At 39.9% G+C, this 15,806-nt stretch overlaps 1 protein-coding gene across 1 annotated transcript in view; it reads left to right on the plus strand.

The window, feature by feature from the left end:
- LOC134633524 (integrin alpha-M-like) overlaps positions 1-7,744 on the plus strand; it is a 216,923-nt gene extending 209,179 nt beyond the window's left edge. The window contains exons 16-30 of the mRNA XM_063482352.1: positions 1,210-1,352; positions 1,461-1,612; positions 1,736-1,861; positions 2,983-3,056; positions 5,548-5,689; positions 5,769-5,867; positions 5,961-6,040; positions 6,123-6,209; positions 6,308-6,377; positions 6,472-6,567; positions 6,677-6,757; positions 6,881-6,991; positions 7,153-7,266; positions 7,346-7,456; positions 7,646-7,744. Of these exons, the coding sequence (XP_063338422.1) occupies positions 1,210-1,352; positions 1,461-1,612; positions 1,736-1,861; positions 2,983-3,056; positions 5,548-5,689; positions 5,769-5,867; positions 5,961-6,040; positions 6,123-6,209; positions 6,308-6,377; positions 6,472-6,567; positions 6,677-6,757; positions 6,881-6,991; positions 7,153-7,266; positions 7,346-7,456; positions 7,646-7,744 (1,585 nt within the window). The remainder of the gene's footprint in view (positions 1-1,209; positions 1,353-1,460; positions 1,613-1,735; positions 1,862-2,982; positions 3,057-5,547; positions 5,690-5,768; positions 5,868-5,960; positions 6,041-6,122; positions 6,210-6,307; positions 6,378-6,471; positions 6,568-6,676; positions 6,758-6,880; positions 6,992-7,152; positions 7,267-7,345; positions 7,457-7,645) is intronic.
- The last annotated feature ends 8,062 nt before the right edge of the window (positions 7,745-15,806 follow it).

The following is a 15,806-nucleotide window of genomic DNA, read 5'->3' on the forward strand; positions in this document are numbered from 1 at the left end:
TACATATTTGTTTAATATGTGCCTTGAAGGACATGTCCTGGTCAAAAATGACTCCAAGGTTCCTCACAGCATTACTGGAGGCCAAGGTAATGCCATCCAGAGTAAGAATCTGGTTAGATACCATATTTCTAAGATTTTCAGGGCCGAGTACAATAACCTCAGTTTTATCTGAATTAAGAAGCAGAAAGTTGGCGGCCATCCAGGTCTTTATGTCTTTAAGACATTCCTGCAGTTTAACTAATTGGTGTGTGTTACCTGGCTTCATGGATAGATAGAGCTGCGTATCATCTGCATAGCAGTGAAAATTTATGCTATGTCTTCTAATGATGCTGCCTAGGGGAAGCATGTATAATGTAAATAGAATTGGTCCTAGCACTGAACCCTGAGGAACACCATAATAGACCTTAGTGTGTGAAGAGGACTCTTCAGTTACTTGAACAAATTGGAGTCTATTAGATAGATATGATACAAACCACTGCAGCACAGTACCTGTAATACCTACAGCATGTTCCAATCGCTCTAATAGGATATTATGATCAACAGTATCGAACGCTGCACTAAGGTCTAGCAGGACAAGCACAGAGATGAGTCCACTGTCAGAGCCCATAAGAAGATCATTTGTAACCTTCACTAAAGCTGTTCCTGTGCTGTGATGAGCTCTGAAACCTGACTGAAACTCTTCAAATAAGCCATTCCTCTGCAGATGATCTTTTAGCTGTTTGACAACTACTCTTTCAAGGATTTTTGATATGAAAGGAAGGTTGGAGATTGGCCTATAATTAGCTAAGACAGCTGGGTCTAGAGATTGCTTTTGAAGTAAGGGTTTAACTACAGCCACCTTGAAGGCCTGTGGTACATAGCCAATTATTAGAGATAGGTTGATTATATTTAAGACTGAAGAATTAATTAATGGCAGGACTTCTTTAAGCAGTGTTGTAGGAATGGGGTCTAAAAGACACGTTGATGGTTTGGAGGAATTAATTATTGAAGTTAACTCAGAAAGATCGATTGGAGAAAAAGAGTCTAACTTAACATCAATGGTACTATATCATATATCATTTAAAACATTTTAGGACTATTAGATGTTAAATGTCTCAAAATGTTTGAGCTGTAGTTGTTCATATGAAATGTTAGGGCAAAGGAAAGATTAGACTAAAGTCTTGCTACAAAAAGTCAAATCTTGTTCACATGTGTTTCCCTACTTTCTAGATCAAGACCCATAGTAATGGTTGAAGCTGAGGTGTCATTCAGCCCAAACCAAATCCCTACTCAGAATGTAGACTGCTCAAAACCACTGGAGAACACAGCTGAAATTTGCTTTACCATGAGCAGAGTGTCTACAGTTAACACAGGTTCATCATTCTTGTCTTTTCTGAACTACAAAGTCACTGCCCAGCAATTTAATGTTTTCTAAATGTATGTAAATTGCAGCATTGAAATCAAACACTGATTTATTCCAGCTCAAGCAAGGATTAATTACACTTTAACACTGGATGCCACTCGCAAACCTCCAAGCAACCGAGCATATGTTGGTGGGAAACGAGAGCAGTCAGGATCACTTACTGTGGACTTAATAAGAAAAAATTGCTCAACTGTGAAGTTCCTTGTTGAGGTAAAACCAAATAACAACATCAGAGAAAGTTCAACTTGGTGTAACATTATATTTTGATTTCCATTTTGTTTTTAAAAGTCATCCAACACTGAATCTAAACTCAGCACTCATCTCTTCTTGCAGGCCTGTCCAGAAGATGCTCTCAATTCACTTTCCAATGAGCTCAAATTCAAGTTTGATGGTTTGCCCTCAAACACAAATCTCAGACCCAGCCTTGCCCAACAGGCTCAAACAGCAACCATTCATCCTGTAAGTAACCTTTATAGGTACTTTATTAACCAGATATCTGAGGGCAGTCTGAGGCAGAATACATTCTGGAGAGATTTCTAGTTGAAATTAGTACTAGAATATTATTAGGAACTTTATTCCCAGCACCAACAGCAGGCACAGCTACATATTTGGGGTCATTACTCAAAAAAAGTTGCGTATTAGAAATGAATTGTTATTTTTCTTAAAAGTAATCCAATATGCTACAAAAGTACTAAAGTAGTTTATTACACTGATCATTACATTATTTTCTTTTTATTCCATGAAATGACCCAAAATGCATTGTCTCATAATTATAAGTTAATAATATAAATCTTAGACTACAGTCTGACACACCAATGCAATCCCTATCCCAACGAGAACACACATATGATCTTTCCTTTAGTTTTTACATATAAACACAAGCGATTTCGAAATGGTTGCAAAAGTGATTCTCCTTCAGAAACATTAATGAATAGAAATGGAGGCTTCAAGCTCGACTGCTAATCACTGCCTTTCTTAGCTGATTGGGCTCTGGCAGCTGGGCTGGGGTCTGCATACGCTCAGCTTTAACGTTCCTCTGTTGGCTAGTTTTTTTGCTAGCATGCTGTCTGCGAAGATGCTTCCAATAATCCAATTCGTGTTAGCAGTGCAAACAGCTGCTGTTTCTGTCCTGGATGCAGTTTGTATTTTACCATTGCAGTCTTCTCCTCTTGTGCAATAAAAAATAAAAGTCCATATTTCTACTGTAGATCACTCAACTATTTCCCTCCTCCTGCACACAAACTGGAATGAGCTAATTTTAGCCCAAGTGCACAGGAGAAAAAACAATTTTGTTAGATATTTTTTCCCTTTTTATCCAACCAACCAGCAGATAATTATATGAAACTTTGCAACACTATTAACAATATAATTGTAACTGAAGTGTAATTACTGAATTCAGTACCGTAAGGCATCACATTATTGCATTACTGAAAAATATAAGGCTAGTTTTTACTTTATGTTACACCTGGCATTGGGTAGAACACACAAATTGTTTGCTGGATTCATCTATACAATGTTTACATTTATTCTGTGAATAATGTGTAATATAAATGCTTTTGACATCACACTCTCTTCCACAGTTAGGGTTTGAGGTCAACTGTGGAACTGACAACAAATGTGTTGATAACCTGAAAGTGGATCTCAACTTCACCAGGTGAGGCAGAATTACAAAACTTTGTTTAGCTTTGCTTGTGTTTTTAGTAACTTGTTAGGTTTCATAACATGTACACTTAAACTTATCATGAAGTTTGAAGCACATAGATATTTTGGGACAGTTTGATATTTAGTCTGCATCATTTTATCCTAATAAAAGAGACAAACAATGATAACACACGCGCACACACACACACACACACACACACACACACACACACACACACACACACACACACACACTGGTGGTAGTATGTGATTGAGAGATCACCACCACATATTAAGATTAAAGAAACAAACCCAACAATGGCAGGGAATATTTATTTCAAAATTATACCAATCCCCAAGAAGGCATTGAGGTTCACTAAACTTTAGACACTGTCATGAACCGAGGTTCTCATGAATACTGGACCCAGAAGCAGACTCAACACAAATTTAGCAGCGAACTATATACATTTTATTTCTTTTGTGAGAAAACAATAGCAAACTATGAAAGTGAAACTTAAACTCAGGCCAGAGGAAACAGGAGCAAATATGGAGGTGAGTGTGGAGAGAAGGCATTATTGGGACCGTGGGAAAACTGAAACAGAAGAGGAAACAATTACTTAACTGCAGGGAAGCAGAGGAGAGAGAGTAAAGCAGGATAATGATGCTGCGTGTTTACTGTCAGAGCCAGACCGCGGAGCTCGAAGGGGAAAAATTTCTGTGAGAGAATCTAGAGGGATGAAGTTACAGAGACTGTTATCCAGCGTGCAGGGCAGGCAGGTAGGACCACTGAGAATGGCTGAATGGAGCAGCAGACCTTGCTGGCTGAAGTAGGCCTCCTGTGACTGTCTGTTGATGAAATTCAGGTGTGACGCTGGTGGCCCTGCCCGAGGGCGTAACCGAAGAGCCATCCAGAAACATCCAGCACAATGCTCCCACAAACCATGACAGACAGAAACATGGCTCAAATCATTGAGAAGTTGGTTTATTGACAGTTATTAACCCTCTCGAGGCAGGCGTTGCCGATTTGCAACAGTTAAAAACTAACAACCTGATTACCCCACATACATATTTTATGAGTTTTTTTTACTCAGACGTACCACTGCAGGACTTGGTTGTGCATTAGCAACAAAAACTTAATTTGAGCCTGAGAGGGCTAAAGAAACATGAAATCAGTGAAAGGCAACGAGCAAGGCTGGGTATACTTGTATGCCCGTGGTTTGGTTTTCCCATCTAGATTAGAGGGTTGCTTTCCTACACCATTGGGTTTGAAAACATGTCTTGATTGTCAGTGTACCCAGCTTCCATGAAGTCCCTGTATGGGGTAGTTGAAGATGCCTCTCCTGGGGACTAACCAACTAATGCTGAAGGGTATGCTCCAACTATGCTGGATGCTGTACTGGTCTGTTGTAGCAAAAAAACCTATTTCCCACCCATCACCAGGAAACAGTTGAGGTGGGTCAGCATCTGACTAAGACACCTAGAGACATCCATTCTGATTACTAGAGATTACTCAAGATCTCTTATTGGCCTGGGAATGCTTTGATTTCCCACTGGATGAGCTGAAGGAGCTGGCTGAGAGAAAGAACTCAGGGCATTTCTGCCTAGACAGAGGCCTCCATGATCCAAACCTGAATAAGTGTCCGAAAATCAATGGATGGTAATAGCTTTTTTCATAATGCATCATCAGTTATTTTTTGTGTTTTATGATCACCAGGAAATGACAGCAAATTAAAATGATATAGCGAGCTTCCGCACAGCCATTATTAATATGTTAGAATTCAACACAGCGTCATGGGCTGGGTCGTGTGACCCAGTGTTTGAGTTTATGTATCTTTTTTATTCATTTGTGCCCTGGTTTATTTTGAGATTGCTGTTTAGTCCTTTGTTCCTTAGTTGTTTATGTCATCTCTCCCTGTACTAAGTCTCCCTGGTTCATGCGTCATGTCTGCGTGGTTATGTTTAGTTCATGTCATGTCTAGTCTCCATGTTTCCTGTTTTACTTTGGAAGTCTGTATTCAATGTCAGTGTATTTAGTTTCACCTCTCCTGTCCTGTCGTTAGGTTCATGTGTGTCAGCTGTGCTCCCATGTGTGGCCACTTCCCCTGATCATCCCTTATGTGTATTTAGTCTCTGTGTTTCATGCAGTCTGTGTCACGTCATCTGTGTTCCCACCTCCATGTTTTCACGGTCAGTCTTTGCAGTTATCACCATAGTCCCTGAGTCTTCTTAGTTTGTCACAGTACTAGTTTTCCCAGTTTAGTTATAGTCTAGTTTAGCCACGCTATCCCTGCTTTGTTTGTACACTCTGTCTTCAGCCATAATAAAGGCTCGCTTTCTGTTAAGTTCACTCCCGTCTACTCACTTGTGTACGCACCTGGGTCCATCACACACACCACCACACGGCCTGTCTCCGCAGACCGTGACACACAGAGCTATACTATATTTAGCCTCCTACAAGTTCAGCATCACAGTGTAGTCTTTTCTTCTTCCTTCATTCTTGTCAGATCCTTAGAGGTTAAAGTGGGCATTGATGAGCTTTTGAATGTCACAGTCTCAGTGGAGAACAGTGGGGAAAACTCCTACAACAGTCGTGTTATTCTCACGTACCCAGCTGGACTCTCCTACAGGAAGTTCACCATTCAGCAGGTAATGCGTCAGGATCAAGTTCATCATTGATTTGCTGCTCTCCCAGTGCATCCAGCAGTCATTTTATTTTCTAATAAAGGGAAGAATTGAGTGCAAATCCTTGGACAGTGAAGATGGTTTATCCCGTGGAAGGACAGACTGCACTATTGACAAGCCAATTTTTAAGAGCAAAACTAAGGTTTGTTATTGTGGTATGATTTTGTCTTTTCACTTCTACACAGTTTAACAAAATGAGCAGTCACTCTGATCTCTCTTCTTCAATTCAATCAAGGCTTTCTTTATTGTCTCATATGGTATCGAAACAAACACTCAACTAGAGGGGAAGATCTTTATCACTGCTAATGCCACAAGGTACTGTTCATTTAGTACAGGTCCTTCTCATTTAAGCAATTACCTCACAGACAGTACAAATCATTTCACTTCTTTCTTTCAGTGGAAATCAGGAGAACGCTAATACAAGTGAAATCTACGAAAAGAAATGGATTGATGTGAAATACAGCATTTTCATGACATTTGAAAAGTATGTGTTGTTCTGTTCGTTATAAAATAAATTATTTTCAAAGTAACACATTTTGTCTTACACAGTAGGTATTTAATGTTTGAAATGTATCTGTTTAGCTCCTTCAGTTACAGCAATTTCACTTTTGGGATGCATAATTTGCAGATACCAGTCCAACAATTGATCAAGGTAAAATATAATAAAATATAATAAATATGACTGTGAGAGTTAGACCTAACCATAATAGTGTTTGACTGCTTTTTCTTTCCTCCCCATGTTTTAGGTAACAAATGATATCAGAGCGCTTAATTTCACTGTGGTGATCAAGGTTCCAGTGAAGCTTGGTGAAAAAGAGATTTGGGTATTGAGCAGCCTACAGGTAATATATGTATCAGAAGATCGAAAAATGGGTCAAATTTAGCTGTGGGATGGGTGAATGAGGTAAAATTAGGACCAATCACCCTGACATTATTTTAAATGTATTTCAGATTGTAGACTGTCAGAGAGAAAATGATGAAGAACCAAGTGTCAAAGATTTTGTTCCAAAGATACAAAAGGATAAAGTGGTGGTAAGTATGTTTCTGCACTTTTGCTACCTACCTGTTAAAACTGAACCATGGTACAGATTCAAAACATAACATTGTACTGAATCACAGATTTGTTTCATTCAGTCTTCTTTAAATCACCCACAGGACTGCTCTGTAGCCATGTGCAGAGTGTTCAAGTGCAACACATTCATGGGAAGAATGCAGAGCAGAACATACAAAATATCTGCTAACCTCAGTTCAGGATGGATAGAGCAGGTAATTGAAGAATGTTTTTTTTAATTGTTTCATTAATATTTGTTTTTAGAACCGTTCCTGAGTATATATGAGTACCTTGGTTAAATCTTCAGATATAACCATTTTACAGTTAAATCAAATCATACCTAATTTAGGCTTAACTCGTTTCATTTTTTTCTTAGATTGGACTTCAATCTGCCAAATTCCTCTTGACCAGTACAGCCACTGTGGATTATGACCAAAGCCAATACATCTACTTTTCAACAGTGTCTAACAACAACCCTCCTGTTCGCAAGGTGATTTTGCATTACTTTCTCTTGTTTGAGTTACACAAGTGCTTGAATATCATCCACATTCTGTTACCTTATCTCTCAGATTATAGTCGAGGTAGAAGTATATCCTCAGACAAATTTCACCAAAGAGATCATTGGAGGATCCCTGGGAGGGTTGGCTTTTCTGGCTTTACTCACTGCTGGCCTGTATAAGGTGAAAGACTCTTCTTACACTTTTTCAACTCATCACACAGCTGTGAAAGGTTTTTAGAGAATATGTCTATGTCTTTTTTAAAACAAAGTTCAAGAGTTTATATTTACTCATGTAGTTATTTGCTTTAATTTTGAATGTAAGTCTAATGAATGATCTCTGTACTTTCATTTTCCCCCCTTGTACTCCTAGGCTGGGTTTTTCAAGAGGAAATATTCACAGACGATGAATGAAAATGCAGAGACCGATCAGGAACCGGGGACTGATGGAAATGAATCTGAAACAGAATAACAAAGCTAATATTTGTTCTTGTACATTTACTGTAAAGTTAAAACAAAAATTTAAAAAGTAAGGAAATTTGTGCTTGGTTGATTATCCCTTTGTTGTAACAGTTCTTCTTGGTAAAAAATCTTATAGTGGGGGAAAGCATTTTTATAGCTGGAACGGTCTACTGGTGTCTGCTCCAAGCATCCCACATTTGACTGATCTGGATAGACCTTTAGTGCTTTGGGGCAACCTGAAAGTTTTCCGCATAACTAAGCTACAGCAATATTTTGAGTGAGCCCCAGTACCATCTTCAAATTGAAGGCCAAGTTCCATACACTCTAAAAAGTAATTCCGAGGCTTAGTAAATATCACTATATATATAAGTTAGATGAGCCTGATAAAATCTATGAATATCAAGAAAATAACACTATGGCTTGTGTCACTCAAGAATGCGAGTTTGATTGATGACCCTAGCCTTGACCTTTTGACCTTAACGGAAGTACTCCGAAAGTGTCTAATCGATTCCATATGTGTGACTAATCGCATCCGGCGGGAAAAATACATTATGTTTTGTCCAGAGAGGGAGGGGTCGGTGGAGGGAGGATGGTTGAGGGACAATTCTGCGGGACTCTGCGATGCCACAGTGCACTTTATTTACAGTGAATAGACAGGTAAGTCCAACAATTAACTCAGAGATGCAATTTGCCAATGGTGCTCGTCCCTTGCTCCCCGTGCGTCCCGTGCTGTAGCTCCCTTAGTGTGTGTGCTCCCCAACTCGCTTCTTCGCTCGACTTTCCTGGAGGAAGAAGGACAATCCACAATTAGCCACACACGCTAGCCAAATACCAAGCTCACACGTCTAGCACAGACTATACCAGTCAGGAGTAATAATCCCACGTCGACTGTCGCCGCGAGTCCCGGTTAAATACCTCCATCTAGCCCCAGGAGATGATTAACAACCGCTGATCAGGTAATCACCTGCAGGTGGGCCGGCAACAGCGAGGAGGGACTTCCGAATGACGACAGTCGTCAGGTCACGCCTTTCCCACGGCGCGCACTTCCGTAAACAGCCCCGAGCACCAGGGGGAGAGAGAGAGAAGCAGACACACACGCACACACACTCTACATACAAATGTGGACAGAACAGTAGACGACACAGCCCCCACATAATAATAATAATAATAATAATAATAATCCCCACTGCTCACGGACCCCCGAGTCCTCTAGAGCCGGGTCCGTGACACATAGTTTGAATTCTATTAAAATGTTTCAGTAATAGCATCAATATTATGACAAAGAGCTTGATAACCATTTTCTCGGTAAAGACTGAGAGCCATTTCTTTTTACAATAGAGGCTTTAGATTTATTTTTACTTTCTTATTACAGATGCAATAAAATAAAAACCTTTAAGATTATCTGACTAGTAATGGATTGCATTTATATAGCGCCTGGTGGAGGCAAGCTACACCAGTGCTTGTAATGAAAAGAAGGACTTTCTATTGCTTGTAACTGTAAAAGGTTAACATATGTGTTTAAGTTGAAATGTGTGGCTGATAAATCTGGATTAAACTGATAGTTAAAAAGTTAAGAGATAAAAAGACTTATGGGGATGTTAGTTCAGTTTTTGTCTTCATAAAGAAAAAAAGGGAACACCCCAGTTATATTTTGGTCTTTGTTATATCTTTCAGTGTTGATTCAGTATTTTCTAATTACACTTTACATCTTCCATGGCATTACTTAAAAATACCACTAGGTGGCGCATAGCGCTCAGGAGGAGCGTAAACCCCCCTGGGAGGCAAATCTGCAGAATAAATCCTGCAGTTGAATCATAAACAAGTTCATGATCTGTGCCTCTTTATTTCAATACACAGCTGCGGGATCTAGGATCGCACCCCTCCCAGACACCTGTCACACCAGGGAGGCAACATAACCTAGCAAAGAATTTCATAAAGGCCTCAACTCCTTGTACGTGTACAAAAAACCCTTAGTGAAAAAAAGCACCGCGCACATATTCAGAACTCGGTCCTACTTAAACAATTAAAACACCCTGATGAGGTATTTTGGTTTTGTGCAGCCACTCCTTCTCAGACCAAAGTAAAGAGTTTTTTCTTCATTTTTTTGAGCTACTTTTACAACAGGTTTTCTCATTAGCAGAAAACGCTCAATAGACAGAAAAAAACAGAAACCCTAAAAGAAAATGGCCTTGTTTTGCACACATCAAGAAGGAGTCAACAACCCCTCTAATCAATATTAGTATTTCTTAATGCTTGTAACCTAGCAAAGAATTTCATACAGGCCTCATCTCCTTGTATGTGTAAAATAACCCTTAGTGAAAAAAAGCACTGCGCACATATTCAGAACTCAAATAACTTTATTAAAGTAATTTCACCCCCCCCCCCGTGGGAAAGAGTTTTCTTTTTCTAGAGTTGCTTTTACAACAGGCAAGCGGGTTTTCTCATTAGCAAGGAGTCAGATGCCCGTCGCCCATAAAGCAAACAAATAACCCCTCTCTAAGCGATATTATTACCGTCGGAGATGCGAAAAACGGACAACTGCTGCAAGAAGGCAGCCCTAAAAGAAAATGGACCTCAGCCTTTTCTGTCCCCTGACTGTGCACACAGAGAGAAAAAAAAAACCAGATGTCCGGACGATGAGATAACAAACAAACGCACATCAAGAAGGAGTCAGACGACCGTCAATAAGATCAATTCATCCCAGTCAATTTCCTCCGAGAGCTCGGGATGCTTCAACTTCCTCCGTCGGGTACCATAAGCGTATAAGAAAACCCCCCCCAGAGAAATTATTAATTTTAATGGAGAGAGAATCGATCAAATTTTTCTACAACATGTTATACCACTCCGGGTCAGGAGGGGCGATATAGCATGGACCGGTCGGATGACTACGCCGGATGGAAGCATGACCGGAAGCGGGGCATGGACTTTCCCTTTGACCTTCATCCTTTTCCATGATCAACCCTTAAATGTTTCCTCAATATTGCTGTAATGTAACGACGAAGTTAGTTTTTTAAGATCAGACGCGTCCGGTCCCAAAACATTCCTTACACATTCCCACAGACTTGAGTTGTCACCGAATTACCATCTGTGGCACAAATAAGCTTCAGGGACTGACTTGTTTTTTAGAACCGACCTTAAGAGGCCTTTGACACTTGGATGTTGGCTTAATTTTTACCCAAAGAGAAATTTGGCCCTCAGAAACTAATATCAGATAAACAAAAACACGATACTGTTTAGGTGTGGTGAACAGTAACCACTTACCTCAACTTTGATGTTTTTTTTTCTCAGCCATTTATTCTGAAAAGAAATAAACATGTTACAGGGACAGTTTCGACACAACGCACATTGCAGAGTACATGAATGAGAAGTAGGAATTCCTCCTCTCTATACTTACGCTCCTCCCTAACAAATGCCAAGTCATCGTCTCCATATTGTGTGTGTGGATTTATCCCACTTTTCGAGTTTCATTGGAGCGTACTCAAGTGCACAAGATGGAAAACAATGTATTAGTTTTTTTAACCCTCTTACTGAGTCCCCGGTGTCGGTCTAGCTACGTCAAGATGCCATTCATTTAAGAGACTAATAATTTTTTGAATTTAAATTGTGCTAACTTCAACACAGCCCGGAGTAACATTTACAATAAAACATATTAGAACTAATTTTTGTTGGACACAAGAAAAACTCGAGCATCTTTTTTCGGGAGCCTAACTAGGGCTTACAAGTTTGCCGTGCCCCCTTGGGACCAGTGCGAGGTTGTGCGGCAGATCCCGGCGTGGAGGGTCCAGACACTCCCACAGCGCAGACTTTGCTATCCGCACAGAGCGTTTCTGGTGTGGCTTATGCAAAAGAGACATTACAGCGTGTTTCTCTGCTCCTGGTAAGCATGTCTGTTGTAGCCTGCGCCTTAAAAATGTCTCTTTGATTATTCAAACAGTTTTTTAAAATGTGACTCATTTGTTATCCAAAATATTTTATCTATGTTACTGATTTAAAATATACATATATATATTTCAAGTTTTTAGCTCAAACAGACTCTTGAGCATATTCATATAGCAAAATCCACAATAGCATAACCAGTGTGCACCCTATTGCACGTCTTTGAACTGTATGTTAATCAGTACATGAAGCGTACATCTGAAAAGAGTCCATCATTTGTGAATCTACTGATTTGTTTTTTAACTGCAGTTTTCACAAACTGCGGATGATAAAATCCTCTGTATTTTAGAAAACTATCGCTGTTACTACTTACTGAGTTCCCTAGCTACTTCTTTACTATGTGAATAAACTATTTGAACAAGAAAGGTATCGTAGATTTAAAGACACATCTTAATTGAAGCAAACACGAAAAATATGTGTGTGTGTGTGTGTGTGTGTGCTCACAGAGGGGAGGTCACGACAGGAGTTCCCTGAGTTCACACTTATGAACCATAAAGTCAGTTCGGACTTCCCGAGCAGTTGGTAAACACAGAAGTACATTCAGTCTTGACAAAATTACTTTTTATCCAATGCATGCACAAGAATCCAAATTTCTGTATCACAATGATTTCATTAAAACCTTTTTGTTTTATGTGGAGCAATATCACAAATTACCGTAGATCATCAATAGGGAACAAAAAAGGAGGAAAGAAGGATCACTTCAGCAACGCTGCTGGGAGACAGAAGTCATGACATTAGTGTTTCTTTGAAGTGAACGACGCGAGGGTTTTTTTTTCATTCTCTCACCCTCTCTCTCGCACTTTTTTTCCGCTTCACTCTGCACGCGAGCCTTGTGCTTTGCGCTGGGAAGACGGGGGAGGGGCGGTAGTTACACTCGCAGTAGCACATGTCACTACCCGATCCGTACCGGAAACCCGATCGGTACCCCGCATGCGCAAATCTTACGTCACTTCCTCTCTTTGCCAACATTGCGACAGTTAATGTTTTTGAATGACACGGTTAGCGCCCAGTTAGCTCCTAGCATTTCTCAACAGCTCTGCCTCATTTTCGACTACCGGGACATTTAAACAGTGGATAATCCATTTACAAACAATTTCATGCTTTTCTCCTCAACAGAGAGCGTTCCCCGATTGAATAACAGCGCCGTAAAATAAGAAGAATGGCGCTTAATTACAGAGTTCATAATACAGACTTTGTAATATGTCACGTGAAGATTCATCAGCCAGATGACGTGTTTACTGACAACTGACAGTGATAGTGGACATCATCATCACTATTCCAATCAATCCTCTCCACACAGACAAGCATAAACACACTGACTATCACTAAATCAAATTTAACACACGTTTGTAATGACGCTAAGTCAGTTTACAATAGGGTTCGTTCGCTCGGTCAGCAGGGGGCGGCATCCTCGTACACTGGGGAGTAAACTGCTACTAAACGAACAGAAGAAGAAGAAAACCCGTGCACATGCGCGGTACGGATCGGGTAGACCCGATTTGTACGGTCCGACTTTGCACATGCGCAGGAAGGATCGGGGAGTCCTGATCCGTAATTATCTTTTTACTTTTTTGTTTTTGTCTACATTATATTAAATGTTTCATAATCGGAAACATTTTAAGAGACACTTATTATTCTTAACATCTTAACAGATATTCTGACCTGTAACTATCGTAAAACGCTTCGACCGGAAGTAGACACCTTTCGCGCATGCGGGGTACCGATCGGGTTTCCGGTACGGATCGGGTAGTGACAGCACAGGAACAGAAAAGAGAGGAACAGGAAACAGGAAAGAGAGAGAAAGAGAGCCAGGGACAACAACGTCACACTAGAAAGGTATAGTAATCATCCACAACTATTTTCAGTTGCGGATGATAAAGGATTGAGAAAGTTTATTCATGCAGGCCTATATGACAGAGAATATGCATCTTCTTTTTGTTTTCATATTTTAATTTATATTTAATTGTGTTGTGGTTTGCAGTGTTCTGCGTTGTTTCACTTTAAAATTGTTTAAAAGGAAAAAGCTGAAAATTTAAATAGTTGAAATGTGAATAGTTGGTTTTTGTATTATATGATTTATTTATTACATTTTATGTAGAGGGAATAAATAAAAGTATATTTACGGTGGCCCCTAGAGACAAAGCACGTACAAACTCCAAAACATGTACAAACTCCGAAGCACGTAAAAACTCCAAAACACGTAAATACTCCAAAACACGTAAAATCTCAGATGCACGTACAAACTCCGAAGCACGTACAAACTCCAAAACACGTACAAAAGACAACAGAAGTGCTCCAGAATGCTAGGCGCAGTGTTGAGCTTTTGCTACCTAGTGGCTACACAAGCCAGGACGTACCAACGACCAGATTTGGTGTGTGGTAGTAACAGGTAAATGAACATTTTTTTTTTAAATATTTGAATATATATGAGTGCTTGTGTATAAATACACAAACAATACACATATGCTTTCAATTGTGTAATTTAAGTGATCTAGGTAGTTCTGTTTTGGAAGTTCAGTTAATGCTACAAACGTGTTTTGGAGTTTGTACGTGCTTTGGATTTTGTACGTGCTTTTTGGAGTTTGTACGTGCTTTGTCTCTAGGGGCCACCGCATATATTTATATATAAACATTAGGGGTGCAACAATACTCGTATTGATATTGAACCGTTCGATACAGTGCTTTCGGTTCGGTACGCATATGTATCGAACAATACAAATTTTTAAATTTATTTTATCAACTTTTCTTCTGACGATGCTGTCTGTGTTGAGCGCTCAGTGGATCTGTGTTCGACTACTCCGCCTAGGCTGCACTGTCGAGTGCAGATCCACTGAGCGCAGCGCAAGCTAGCAAGACAGAAGCTAAGCTCGTTGCAACATGACAACTGCCTCAACGCTACCCGAAATTGAACCTCCCCCACCCTCATTCAGATCTGGCGTTTGGAACTATCTTGGTTTTCATGGGAAGCATGACCCTGATGGTAAGCGCGTCATGGACAAAAGTAAAACAGTATGTCGGATGTGCCACGCAATGCTCAATTACATTGGTGGGAACTAGTGCGTTAGCGCAGTTAGCTCGTTAACGTGTTGACGCCGTCCAGCCCCACACACGGGGCGATCCGCGGTAACTCGTTAACGGAGATTTGCGGCGTTATGGCGTTAAAGTCATTTTAACGAGATTAACGCTGACAGCACTAGTGGGAACATAACGAATATGACTGCACATTTACGCTGACATCATCCTAGTGCAAAGACAAGTGGAAGCAGACAAAAACAACAAGCACGCATGCTACAAACTTTACCGGAGTCATTTAGACAGCCGTTAGCACATATTTCTCCTTATGGGGACCTGATATGTTTAACGCTCTGGGGTCCAGGGTATAATTGGCCGCTTTTGACTACTTTTGATTTTACCTCTATATTTAACCTTTAAAAACTGTTTATCGTGCCTTGTTTGGTATCATTATTTTCAGCACAACCTCAAATATCTGAAATTTGAGTTATTTTTTCATTTTGGCATACTATATTAGCATAATTGATCTAAATTCAGACAAAAAATTCAAAATCCGAGTAGAAAAAAGTTATATTTTTTACTGTAAAACCCACAAACATGTTTAACGAATCATTTTCATAACTTGAAATGCAAGTAGAATTATGCACAAGTTTTGCAAACAACAAAGTTATATGGTACTATTTACCTAAAAATGCAGCCAAGGCGTCAGGCGTTTTTTATATAACCATTTAAATCTATTTACAGAACAATAAGGTGTGCTGCATCAAATAAGAAGGCACACAAAATATTTGTGCCAGTCCAAAAAAATTGTTTGTGTCCACTATAAGATAGAGGAAAACTCCACAGGCCTCAACACTGCAGGTCTGACAACAGGAGGTGTATCAGTCCTGTTTTCCATGTGGAGACAGCGTTTAGACTGGAATCTGCCTTTGGTGGCTTTTTTGGAGCAACTGTGACATTCAGCAGTATAACTGACACACAATACAAAACAATAACTACACAACACACTAACTGTAGCCTCCAAACACGCTAAACGTCACTAATGTCTCACATGTGAAAACTCTCTCTCTCTCTTTCTTTCGCTCGCCCGCTTTCCGACGCGGGTGTCACTACTAAAACTTCCC

Source organism: Pelmatolapia mariae, linkage group LG8 (genome assembly GCF_036321145.2).
Source record: "Pelmatolapia mariae isolate MD_Pm_ZW linkage group LG8, Pm_UMD_F_2, whole genome shotgun sequence".
Classification (NCBI taxonomy): domain Eukaryota; kingdom Metazoa; phylum Chordata; class Actinopteri; order Cichliformes; family Cichlidae; genus Pelmatolapia; species Pelmatolapia mariae.